General features: G+C 39.4%; 1 protein-coding gene across 1 annotated transcript in view; it reads right to left on the reverse strand.

Annotated features, from left to right (window-relative positions):
- Positions 1–1,500: 1,500 nt before the first annotated feature.
- The window catches only part of PLEKHG1 (pleckstrin homology and RhoGEF domain containing G1), a 222,575-nt gene continuing 211,105 nt past the window's right edge, over positions 1,501–12,970 (reverse strand). Inside the window, exons 17-19 of the mRNA XM_034765428.1 lie at positions 12,765–12,881; positions 9,801–11,487; positions 1,501–7,453 (exon numbers count right to left, since the gene is read on the reverse strand). Coding sequence (XP_034621319.1) covers positions 6,348–7,453; positions 9,801–11,487; positions 12,765–12,881 — 2,910 coding nt within the window. The 3' untranslated portion in view covers positions 1,501–6,347. The remainder of the gene's footprint in view (positions 7,454–9,800; positions 11,488–12,764; positions 12,882–12,970) is intronic.

A 12,970-nucleotide genomic window follows, 5' to 3' on the forward strand; every position in this document is an offset into this window, starting at 1 on the left:
AAGATGTTCAGATCACAATTAGGTTTAAATCAGGGTTTGGGTTCTAGTCTAAAGCCAGACCAGTGTAATAAAGTGTCAGCAGTAGAGATAGAGTCCTGGACCTCTGGAGCTAAAACCATGAGACACTATTGCCTGAGGCCTTGCCTACACTGGTAGTGGCATGCAGCATGTGTGTAGCTACACCCACTGTAGTAAAAAGCCAGCTGCGTCCATATTTCTGTGGAAGGCTCCAAAACAGGTGAAGCAGTGGGGAAAGACTCTGGTAGGGGGGAGCTGCTGGAGTCTTTCCCTGTGGCAGAGAAAGACTCCAGCAGCTTCCTATGTCAAGGAAAAGCTCCAGCAGTGAGGAGCTACTGGAGCCTCTCCTTGCTGCTTTCCCCTGCCAGGACCTCTCTCTACAGTGGGGAGGCAGTAGGAAACTACACTGTTAAAAATAGTGGCATAGATATGAGAGGCATTGCTTGGGCATGTAGAGAGACGTGTACAGTATATATCCTAAGATTCTGGCATGTCATTACTCTACTTGCCTAAGCAGTGTTTCACCATCTACAATGCTATTTATATCCATGGTAGACGTGTGTGCTGTGTATGTACTCTACACGCTGCTATAAGTATAGATATACTCTGAGTTAAAGGACCCATCTCTCTTTGCCAAAGCTGTAGCAAGTTCATCAACTTCTGTGTGACAGAATACGACATGAAGTACATTTTGTTTTTTGATTCGATTGGTAGTCTGATGAACTGTTCTTGCAAGTATTTGGCTGGATTTAAAGTAGAAAATAGGCCCTTTGTAGTTTTGCATCCAAACTGGAATTAGAACTGAGAGGCAGATTTTAGATCCAGGGATTCAAATTCACCCATACTCCCAATATCTGAAGGTGTTATATTCAAGGTTCTAGTTCTGGCCAATCTCCACAGCATTTTGGGATGGAGGTAATATACAGGCAGAGAAGTCAGTGGCTATACATATACTGAAGGATGGAGTCCTGTTACAAGATAGTATTGTCCTATAAACAGTTCATTTAAACACTGCTGTTTTGCAGACAGCTTGATTTTTGCAAAGAAATTTAGCATTTATTGCTTTTTTTTCCCCCTAAGCAGTACATACTTACATGCTTTTCTTAGTTTTGGCATGCTTTAAACTCAGCTTTTAAGCACAACAAAATGGTGAAAAGCTTATCTTAAGAAGTTTCCTACATGTACATATATTTTTACATATTCTTTACAAAACAAGTAATTAAAAAGTGCGATACAAGTTCCATCTCTTATCCACAGAACAAGATATTACACACACACACACACACACACACACATATATATATATATGCAGAAATTAAGAACTATACAGTTAAACTTGGAACAAGTAACTTCATTTTTCAACTCTTTGTCTGTTAGCCTAGTGCAGGAACTACCAAAAAATACAGAGGCTTAAACAATACAGAAACATGAGAGTTTTACCAGCAATATTACAGGATTAAAATAAATTCTCTTTCAAACAAATTTGCTTTAAAAAAAGATGGGTTTATTGCCAAAGGGAGGAGGAAACCATCTATGGGACAGCAACAACAGAAGGAGACAAATGCTACAAAACCATCAATTTTTACTATCTGTATTACAGAATTGTTGCTATGTTTATTCCATTCACATTTTTGTTGCCCTGAGGCTGCAGATAATTCACATTCTGACAATCTCACATCAGCTTTGTTCTGTTCAGAAAATGAACTTTTTAACCTTTGCTGTGAGACAACTTGTTCTTCTTAATTCCTCGCCCCTTCTTCTCCCCCCATCAAAGAAAGCTCGCACCAAGCTAATTGAGTCTGGTGGAGTGAAGTCTAATACAGTCTGAGAAAATATGCAGAAAAATGTTTTTCTGCAGAGATATGTACAGTATCTCCAACTCCATGCTTTTATCAAATAAGTATTGAATTAAGTCAATATGGATTTTTCTTGACATTATTTCCATGTCTTTGTAACATGTTTTTTGGGTGGAAATCACCATAAAAACAATTATACTGCACTTAATCCTAATGGATTGACATTTTGCAGTTGATATTGACTTTCCTTATTCCTGTTACTGGGCATTTTATTTTATTTATTTGTAAACTGTAACAGGAGCTGCCAACACAACTCAAACTTCCTACCAGTAGAGCCTAGGAAATATTTTTCTATCTTTTCAGATCTCATTTATTCATGGAAGAGCTGAAAGCTGTTAATCTTGTTTTACCAACAAAAATGTTTCCAGTTCTTAGCCTTTAGTCAATTTCAGCTGCCTATCTGCCAATAGCAAACTAAAATAATTTAAAGTACCCAAAATTAAAAATCATATGAAATTGATCCCTGGAAACAGTTACACATTGTTATAACTCCCCTCCGTTTTGTTCCATTGACTACATGAGATTTCATTAACTTCTGAAGTTTAAACAGAATTCCTAGTAGTTTAGACAAATCTAGATATGGTATAGTTAACACACAAATGTTAATTTCTATTCATATTTACATTACTTTACAAGCTATATTAAATAAATATCTGCATTACTAAATTTCAGTATCTTAAATATGTACAACATTATTCCTCAACTGTGTTTCACTAAATGCAGGTTCCAAAACTATTTGAACATCCACTATAACAAAAATGACTGTGTATAACAAAAGTGGGACTTGTGGTACAATGATCAAATAAACCTCCAAAGTACACATTCCTTAGCAATGCAAAGACTTGTGTAGTAGACAGTTCAACATAATCAACAGGCAACTCCTGAAATCTGCATCTCAGCAAAACAGAAGTCATTGAATATACCCTGGCAACTTCAGATGCATCTCAGAATAACCTATACAGTAATAGTTGACAATTCTAAAATAATTAGGTGGACTACTGTGCTTTGTAATTGAGTCAAGTAATGCATTATTAGTGGAAACAGAACATTAATAAGACCATGCTTAGTACAATACATTTAACTTTGTATCACTTCATCTACTTCTTCTGAAAAATTTAAAGCACCACAAAAACAGATTTACAAGATATATCCATGGCTGTAAAGTACACACATTTAGGCTTTCTTTTAAGTACAATGTTTTCAAGTAATAGAATCCAAAGCTGTGCAACAAAGAAAATAAAGGGAGCTAAACAGAAGCCAGTATAATATGAATCATTTGCAAAAGAATGGAATGTATTCTGAATCGAAAAGAAAGCTGTGTTGTTTTTGAACCATTGTTTCTAAACACAATGAGCAGATTCACCTCTTGCTCATTCAGGAAGTGCGCCAGCAAGGGTCACACTTCTTATATAGGAGATTCACCTCATCAGGAAGGGCAGCTTGAAGTTCAGTCAGAGGCATTAAAGGAGCACCCTGCAGCAAGAATGTGTTAATTAACACATCCCCCAGTCGCCCTGGTCAAGCCTCTTTACTCTGCCAGCATCACCTATTTTGGGGATAAGCAAATTTCCTGCAGGCCCCAGCACATGGGAGTTAGGGTTGCCACCTGGCCGGTTTTTAACAAGCCTTGCCAGTGAAATGATTTAATGGGCTGCTCCCCCACCCTGAGGATAAGGGGGGAGGAAATACTCAGCAGAGACTTCCCATAGGCCTCTCCCTTTAAGACCTGGGCCTGCCTTGGAGGACTTAGCTCCCTTCCCCTTCTTCCTGGCATGCTCTGGGTCAACCGGACTCTCTAGCCTCCATCTAGATAGGAGAAAGGGGACAAGTGGGGTTGTTATTGTGGGGCCACCTTCCCCACCTGCATATGGATTTGACCAGGGCCCAGAGCCACCTTCCTTCCCAGCCAGACAGGATGGGGGCAGGCCACAGGTGGGGGGCAGGGAGGGTATCTGAAAGGTGAAGAGGTGGGGGATCAAGCTGGTAGGGGCAGTGGCCAGTTTTTCTGCATCTCAGAGGTGGCAACTCTAGAGGTTGTAGATGTCTTGCACACTACCACACCTCCATAGCAGCCTTGTCATTGCTGGGGGCTCTGAGCTAATGTCTACACTAACTTTCCCCTGCATAGGTCCTGAAGAGAATCTGATAAAGTAACATAAAAGTAGTTTGTGCTTTCCCATCAGCAGCACCTCAAAATTGTGGGCAGATTTTTAAATGTTTGTACTTCCACTGGTATTTTTTTCCTCTCTGGGAAGCTCAATTTGATTCCTAATGGCTAAAGTCAGACTGGTCTCCTTTTCCAGCTAGTGAGGATTAATACTTTTTAAAAAGTGCCATCTCCAGGGTTTTCAGGTACGCCAACTGAACAGGAATGGTTCATTAGCATTTTTAGATGCTTTAAAAATAAGAGCATGGCATGATTTATGTGACCAGAAAGAGAGGGAAATGGGATAAATCTTGCCAGGAACAGAAGAGAGGAGATTAAGAGAGGAAAAAACCTATTTTGTGTGAAGGGAGGAGTGACTGTTCTCTGAAATTGTACAAGATGACATTCATTATCTGTCCTGCTGGCATGGAAGAAAAGCTAGGAATGAATAATGAGATTTCGGAAAATCACACAACACACCATTTTGGAATTAGATTAAACATTGAGAATTATGTTTATAAGAGGTAAAGATGCCATCCTCATCCCCTATTTAATCCCAGATATTCCATTTTGGTCTGTATGACAAATGAACATCACTGTATAGGTCATTTTATTTCTAAAGGTAGTGAAAACCTGGACCAACAAAGGGTATCGGAGAATATTTTTAAGTCAGGTCTCTCTTACTGACTTAAAAGAGAGAGAAAGTGAGAGAGAAAGAGATCTTTCTACATATTCTTCCCTGACAGAGAAATTGATACTTTAGTGAAAAGTTTGAAAGACTCTCTCTTTAGGAAAATAATTGCCAATGCATCATGCCCTCTCAATTTTTCTTCCAACTCCTTTTATTTATATGTATGTAACAGGAACTTTGGTCTTACATGACTTATTCCCCTGTTTGTTCACAGATGGCTGCTAACCAAAAAGTAATGTTGTCAAAAATTGAGGATTATGACTTTAATGAGAGTTGAATTAGGCCCTCAAAGTCAATGTCAACTCAACCTTAAGGTATTTCTTGCCTTAAGATGATATGAGCTAACGACTTTTGATATAAACACATTTGCTATTATGTTTTGCTTCCTTTAACTTTTCTGATATTCAAGACAGAAATGTTACTACTCATACAAAGAAAAATACACTATTTCAGAGGGTCTTTAAAAAAAGTCTTCTTAGCAGCCACACACTATTGGTAATAATGAAAGTGTATGAAGATGATACCTCATTTCTAATGTAGATAGCACGACCCTTTTTATCTTTTACATTAAATTAGGTTGACAATGGACATTTTGAGAACTACAGTATGTTCAGAACGAAGAGAGGATCAGATTGCAAGAAGCCCCAGCGTGAGCATTTGGTATTGAATGACAAGACCTATAAATGTAGCCAAAGGAACCCGCCATCTTACAAATACTAGAAAAGCCAAGAGCTTTCACCTACAACTTACATTTATCTGCTACTGATGGTCTTGTTCTTAATAGAAAGGTGTCCATGTTATAAACACCACAATCACAATAGGCATTTGCAGTCTCCACAAGCCCAAACATTGAATTGGCCCAGAAACTGAATTACCCTCTCATTTCCTAAAGCTAATAAGCTCCAGAACAGGACTGAGGCACTATGCCAGGCTGGTACAGGGGAAGATGCCGTTGCCTGTTCTTTAGCTGTTATGGAGCGATAGTAAGGATAATGTCTTTAGACACCAGAGTTATCAATCTGGTACCATTCACAAGCAAATTTATTTAAAATGTAATAATTCTATTTTCTATAGTAGTTGTATATATTGTGTTTTATGCATTGGTCCCACAGACCTGGAGCCTGATTTTCAAAAGATCATGTGCAAAAATGTATGTGCAATTGCACACCGAGTTTGTTGGTGCAATTCCCCCAAGTGTGCTCAGAAATCTGGTATTTGCATAGTCAGATGGCTAGATGCTCAACTGAGCACTCACATGTGCAATTACAGTAATTGTACATGCATTTTTGGACTCAGCACTGGCTACCTTCCAACAGTGAATACTAAGATTTCCACATGGAGAGACAAGAGAAAGAAGGGAGATGTAAAATATATGCAAAGTTAAATGAGACAGATTAGGAGAAATCAGTCTGCATTAGAAAGATACAAGTAGATCTTAATCCCAGACGGTGCACACCTGGCCACTTTAACTTTCTGTACTGTAAAAAAAGTACATTGCACATCTACATTTCCTAATATTACTGTGATACAGTGCTTGATGTCTACACATTATTAAAATACAGGGATGCCAGTATTGGTTGTACTAAATGTATACTCTGACATGTTAAGGCAGTACAATTAGAAATTATTGAAAGTGTCAAGCAAAACTACTTGAGCTAAGACACTGAAACTTCTCCCTTAAAGACTGGACAATATTCTGCTGATTAGGAGATGGAACACTCCACAGGTAGTCATTCAGTTTATCTGAATCATTGTATGCAGTCAGGTACGGGGTAAGGGCAAGTTTGCTATTCACTGGTTTTGCAGGAGTACAAGACATGCTTTTGCTACAGAGAGTCTCAGAAGAAGCAGAGTCTACATTGTTTATCTTTGGGTCTGATTTCTTTGTTTGGTTCTGGGAAGTCTCTAAGTCAGACCCCTCATCTTCAGACTTTATTTCAACATAGTCGTCATCATCCTCTTCTCCTTCTGCAGTATCTTTGAAATTAGAAAAATAGTTCTGCGTAGCTATTTGTGCATTTAGTGGCAAGTTCTTGTTCACTCTCAGAACTTTTTGAGAGTCTTGAAGAATCATCTCTGAACAGTTTTCAGGGAACTGCTTCATCACATCACATACTGTGAATCCTGAAGCAGCATTTGGCACAGACTCCTGGCTGTCAGATCTAAAGTTTCTATTTGAGTACAGCTGTTTCTTGTCCATTTCATTTAGGTAAGTTATTGATTCCTCAGACCGGTTGACCACAATTGAGGAAGAGGACTGTGACCTGCTGTACGCTTGTGATTTTGTATGATTTGCTTTCTTTCCTAGTGAGTTATAAATGTGATCTTGGTGTAAATTCTCTTTGTTAGGCTGACTAATAATAGCACTCCACCTTTGTGCTGGGACATGCAGATGTGTAGAAATCTGAAGAGAAGGCACTGAGCAAGCTGATGGCAATTGTTTTGAATTGCTTTTTGTACCGCTCTCTACAGAGGAGCTCTTTGACTTCAGATCGTGGACTTCGGGCCAGGGAGAGAAATCAGCTAGTTCTCCATTACTGTATGTAGAATGCAAAAGCCAGTCCTCTGCCCTTAAGCGTTCACTAGCTAACTGAGAATGAGAAGGAGATATTGACACTGGGGATGAATACCTTAAGGCTGATGGTTTCTGAAGAGTGGCCCATGTATCCTTTTGCATTTTGGGTGAAGTCTCTCTAAAAACAATCTGGTCATAAAGCTGGGAATATTCAGCAATTCTGGCACCTGGAGAAGAGAAATATTTAACTAGTCAAAATTAACAACAGTGTAAAACACAAGTTATATGAAAATTAAAGTTTCAGACAAACTAACTCTTTTAAATCTTTGTCTTTGACCATTGTAAACATCAACATTTTTCAGCCTTACAGTCCACAAAACAATGCAATTCTAGACTCCAACATTTCAGATCAGTGACATGTACACAGTCATTCATTATACTAAAACATGAAACTGACAAGCGTGAAATGTTTTGTGACAAAACAGTGAACAACCATGCACCATACATTCAGGGAATAAGATGCCAGCATCAATATGATCTGTAGTTATGAAAAGATAAATTATGTAACTGTTAAAAGCATTGCTACTGCTAAATATCAAGCAGTTTGGTTCTCTTTTTTAGTTCACCATTTCAAAATTGCTGGAATATTTATTTCTTCTTAAAAGAAAACAATTTCACATATATATTTCCTTCGATCAACTGATTTTGATAGTTCAGACATTCTCAGTCTTAAAACCACGCAGTGTGGCAGGGCTACCTCCCCTTTCATTTGTAGTCATATGGATCACCTTTCATCCCAGCCCTCTGGCTGCAAGTCCATACATGGAAAAGTAACATTAGGAAAGTGATCTATTTTTAGCTGTATTTCAACGCGACTGAGCAGCTGGGGAAAGGAGAGGAAGAGCCAGTACCATGTGCCTAGTCAGCCCTCCGCATACCACCAGCAAGTGCTCCATGGACCACAGTTTGAGAACTTTTAATAAATAAATTAAATGACTATAACACTAAGGCATACTAGCAACATCTCCGTTTGGGGGTGGAACACTCCCAGTTTTTTGCCCTGTCTTAAGTGGCTGGTTGGGAAGAATATTTCACTACAATGCTCACCTTTGGTCACTAAAGTCTCCTCCTCCTATTGTTTCTGGGCAACAAGAGGCTGAGTCTTCTCCTACAATTGTTCATTGCTCCTGTGCTGGCTTTCATAGGCATGGAGGCAGCCTGCAACCCCTCCAACAAAGAGAGCACAGGTGCCAGGTGTGGAGGGGGACGGGGGGGGAGGAGACTCCTGCATTTGTGGAAGAGGGAAGAAGAGGAGGAAATGGAATCCATCAAAGGTGGCAGAGAGAGAAAGAGATGGGAGATGTCCCCAGGGAAGGGCTGGAAATAAAGGAGAGAGGACCATGCTTCAGAAAGATGCCAGAGGGCGCAGGCCTACAGATGCCTTCAATTCACACCAGCCAGGGTAACAGACCTTGGGGCTCCCCCCAGAAGTTACCAAGGGAAGGGATAGCTATGGGGCACAGGGTCATGCAGTGTGCCGGGAAACTCAGATTTAATTAAACATCTGCATCTTGGGATGTTTATCCCAACCCCGAACTTTGGGGCTCTCCCACTTGCTAGGTTTGCTGTTCTCACATGTTTTTCAACAGTATATCGTTCTGATGCAACATCACCACTGACTGATACCATGTCACACAATGCAACATAATGGAACACAGAACATACTATTGTATTTGGTGGATATTTTTTGCTGGTAAAAAATCTGATCTTTAGGAGCATCCTGAAAACTGCATCAGATATGATAAATAAGATATTTCTATTTTTTTAAATTCTATAGATATAGTGAGATGCACAAACTCTGGTGACTGGGAGTTTGCTGAATCCAAGTCCCCAACTTATTTTAAAATCGTCCATGGAAAAATTTCTCACAGGAAACTTCTGTTGTTCTACCCTGCTCTGTGCAGTGCAGGCAGGTGCTCTAGAAAGGGGTAAAGACCGAGACTTTTCCCTTCCATGACCCCAAACCCATTCTTGCAAGCAACAAACAGGAAGTTTCGATAAAGGAGCTGGACCTGGCTTCTGTGATGGATAGCATTCTATGGCTCAAGGGGGCACAGAGAAGGAGTGCCTAGGCCCCCCTTCTTAGCTGAAACCTGCAGACCACCCTAAGCAAGAACACAACTTTTTTTTTTTATAAAAGGCCAAAGAGTGCCCAGGATCACACTTCTATTCCCAGGCTATCCTGAACCGACCTGTTCTGTGAAAGCAAGATGGCTGACATTGCTCCATTCTTTCCTCTTCTCTTCTATCAACGAATGGCAAGATTTTGCTCTTAATATAGAATTGCATTTATATCCTTTTTGCACTAATGTTACATAAAGAACTCAATTTAATCTCAGTGGTAACACATTAAAGGTAATACTGTCATCATCATCCAACTGGTGGATCAAGAGGTGACCAGGGTTATAGCATTTTAAATCAATACATACATTTCACCAAAAAGTTATTAAAGAAATCTATTGGGGGAGGTGGGGGTTGGGAGAGAGGTTGAGAAGGACAATATTTTTAACATACCAATGGCAGGACCACCTTGTTTCTTCTCCTCCAAAATTGCCGCAAGATCTTTGTGCCTCAGTTTCTGTTGCTGGCTGGATGGCTGTTCCTGCTCTGGACTTTTTACCTTCAAAAGCTGATTGGCCTTCTTAATTTTTTGACTGTATTGCCTTGCCATCATAAAGACTCTGTTTTTTGTTTTATCCACAATATCCATTTCATTGTCAGTGCTCTCTGTATGTGCATTGGATAGAACACTATTGGCAGATTCATAAGGGCTGTCTATAAAAGGCAACTCACTGGAGAAGGAAGATCTGTTAAGACTCAGAAATGAATTATCTTTTGATGATGTTGCTTCATCAAATCTGAGACTGGCCTCACTTAATCTGGCTACCCTGTGTTTCAAAGTTTTAGGGAAAACAGGCGTTTCTGGCAATGAGAGTGTGGAAAGTGAATATTCCACATCTTTACTCAGTTCAGGAGTACTTCCAACATGGAGTCTTTCCTGCATATCATCTTTACAAACAGGAAAGGCTGCCAGGACGTGGTCTCTTGTCTTTTCTTCATTCTTCTTGATGTAATTCTCCAGGTCATTCCAGATCTCATCTACTTCTTCAGATAGTTTATCGGCTGCAGACTTGTGGGAGAGTGAATCAGAGTTGGAGGAACTATCTAGTAAGCTCAAATAGTCATTATCTAAAGGAACATGATGGTATGGACTTTCATCTTCACTGAACTGGAGACTCTCTTCAGAAACAAACTGCCTTAGATTATCACAACATGCAAAGTCTGTTTCCAGGCCCAAAAAACTCCTCCTTTTAGAGCATTTAAGACGGTTGCATTTGAAATTCAATAGTGGTGGTTCTGGAAGCACTATTGTGTCATAGATGTTCTCCTCAACAATCCTGAGCTCATGTGAACTTAAAGTTGGTGCCTCTCTTCTGACTAGGATTTCATCTTTACTAGCAAGAATGGAGGTCCTATTTTGATTTGCCTGCCTTTTTTCAGAGGCTGCTTCCACCAACCTGCTTTTGTTTGGGCTTTTGTAGAGAGAGTCCCTAGCAGATCTTTGGGGACCATGACCAGACTCTTCCCTTCTAGTCAGACCCATCAGTTTTAAATCTTCATAACTTATATTATCATAGACATGCTCTATATCATCAATGGTCAACTCTTCTGAAGATTCTGGGTAAGGATTGATATTGCCCACATCAGTTGTAGAACTACTTTTCACTTCCCTTCGGGAACTGTACTGGACAAAGTCATTGCCTCTATGTCTTGCATTATTTGGGCAAGAGTTACTTTCACCAGCACTACTGGCCCGTCTAACAATCCTATGATGACTGGAGCCGGAGATGTCATTTTGATTAATTAATCCCACATGCCAACTGCATGGACGACCTGAAGCGCCCCTCTCTTCACACACAATTGAACTTGAATTGGACGTAGATACCGATGGTACAAACATCTGATAATCATCTTCATCGTCTTCATTCTCCTGAGGTGGCCGTCTACTGGGAAACAAGGCTTGTCTGATCTGATGGTCAGTCCAGATGTTTCTCACAGTGGTAGTTCCCCCCAGGATATCCATGATTAGTGAGTTGTTCTGCGGTGTGCTAAACTGTCTAGATGGCTGCCTAGCAGAACAGGAAAAGGAAAGGTCTGTATTCACCTGGGTAGATTCTTCATCTGAAGGATCTTTGGAGCTCTGTGGAGATTTGAAATACACAGTTTTGTTAGTCTCTCTCTCTGCAGTAATGCAGGAATGTCCTTGATACGGAGGACTATAACCTTGACCCTAATGCTGTGCAGTGTGGAGCCTGGCAGAGGAATGTAGAACGATCTGGCTCCATTGTTTCAGACCCCTTATTACCCCTTGCAAACCGAGGTGGATGTGTAAAACTTTGCCACCACCCCCAATCCTTTCCACTATCAAGCAGTTGAATATAAAAGTATGACTCATCCCCCCTACATATAGGAGGACTACAATGGGGTGGCAATAAGCAGGTAAGACTGATCCTGTTAGTCATCTTTTCCCCTAAGCAATATGTATTGGGGTCCCCTAAATTCACATCACAGGGCATAGCCTTGAATATATAATATAATATAATTATTATAATATAAGTTAATCACAGTTCACTACAGAAGGCAAACTTTTTCCTTGAATACTTTCATCATTTTATGACTCTTCATTGGATTTTTTCCAAAATATCAATGAATTCATTTTTAAGAGGTGGCCAAAACTTTGCAAAGTATTCCAAGGATGTTCTAAAGCTGCATGGGCTTGATCCTGCATGTTACTTAATACCCTGAGAGATGCTGCACACCCTAAGCTCCCACTGACATTATGCTTGAAGAATTAAGAATATACTTTAGTGCTTTACTGAATCAGGCCTTTCATGGGAGTTTGATGCTCATTACCTTGCAGGATTGAGTCCTTTAAAAGAAAGTACAGTATTATCTACCAGGTGTTCAGCCTCCCAATATTACATCAAGCTATTTTGTAATAGCATCAGATTAGTGGGTGTATCTAGTAATCATCATAATCAGATAGAAGATTCTGCACTAAAATGTATAGTATTTATTTTTAGACAATATGATTAAAATTTAAATTAAATAACATAAAACTAGTGCATACAAAATAGCACTTTAGAGTGATTGTTTTAATGTAAAGGAACACTAATAAAATTAAGTAAACGTTCATTTGCTTTTAAGATCACATATTGTGAAATACTTGCAGATACAGATGTCTAATTGCAGTTTGTTGGATCATTATTTTTACAGATTTTACTTCTTACTCTTTTAATGTTTATTTAAGCTTTAGGGAAAGCATTTCTGAGCGTAAGACATTACTTAGATATCATGGCAATTTTATTTTTATCTACATATTTAGAAAGATACATATAGATGCCTATGACATAGCTATGATATACAGAGATGTAACAAAATAAGAGAATCAGGCCTGACACATTTCGTTTTAAATACCTGCATTTCACATTTGTTGAGATTAACACTTCTTCGTTTTTCAACATTTTCAGCAGCTTGGCTATTAAGTCTTTTTCTACCTCCTTTTGGTTTTTGCTGTGAATTTTGCTGTGTGCCCTGTGATTAAAAAAAAAGAATGGATATATTATGATCTACAGTTCTTCGAACAGCAGAGTATTTAGTCACAGCCAAATCCCGGAAATGCC

The sequence above is a fragment of the Trachemys scripta genome, chromosome 3, assembly GCF_013100865.1.
Source record: "Trachemys scripta elegans isolate TJP31775 chromosome 3, CAS_Tse_1.0, whole genome shotgun sequence".
Classification (NCBI taxonomy): Eukaryota; Metazoa; Chordata; order Testudines; family Emydidae; genus Trachemys; species Trachemys scripta.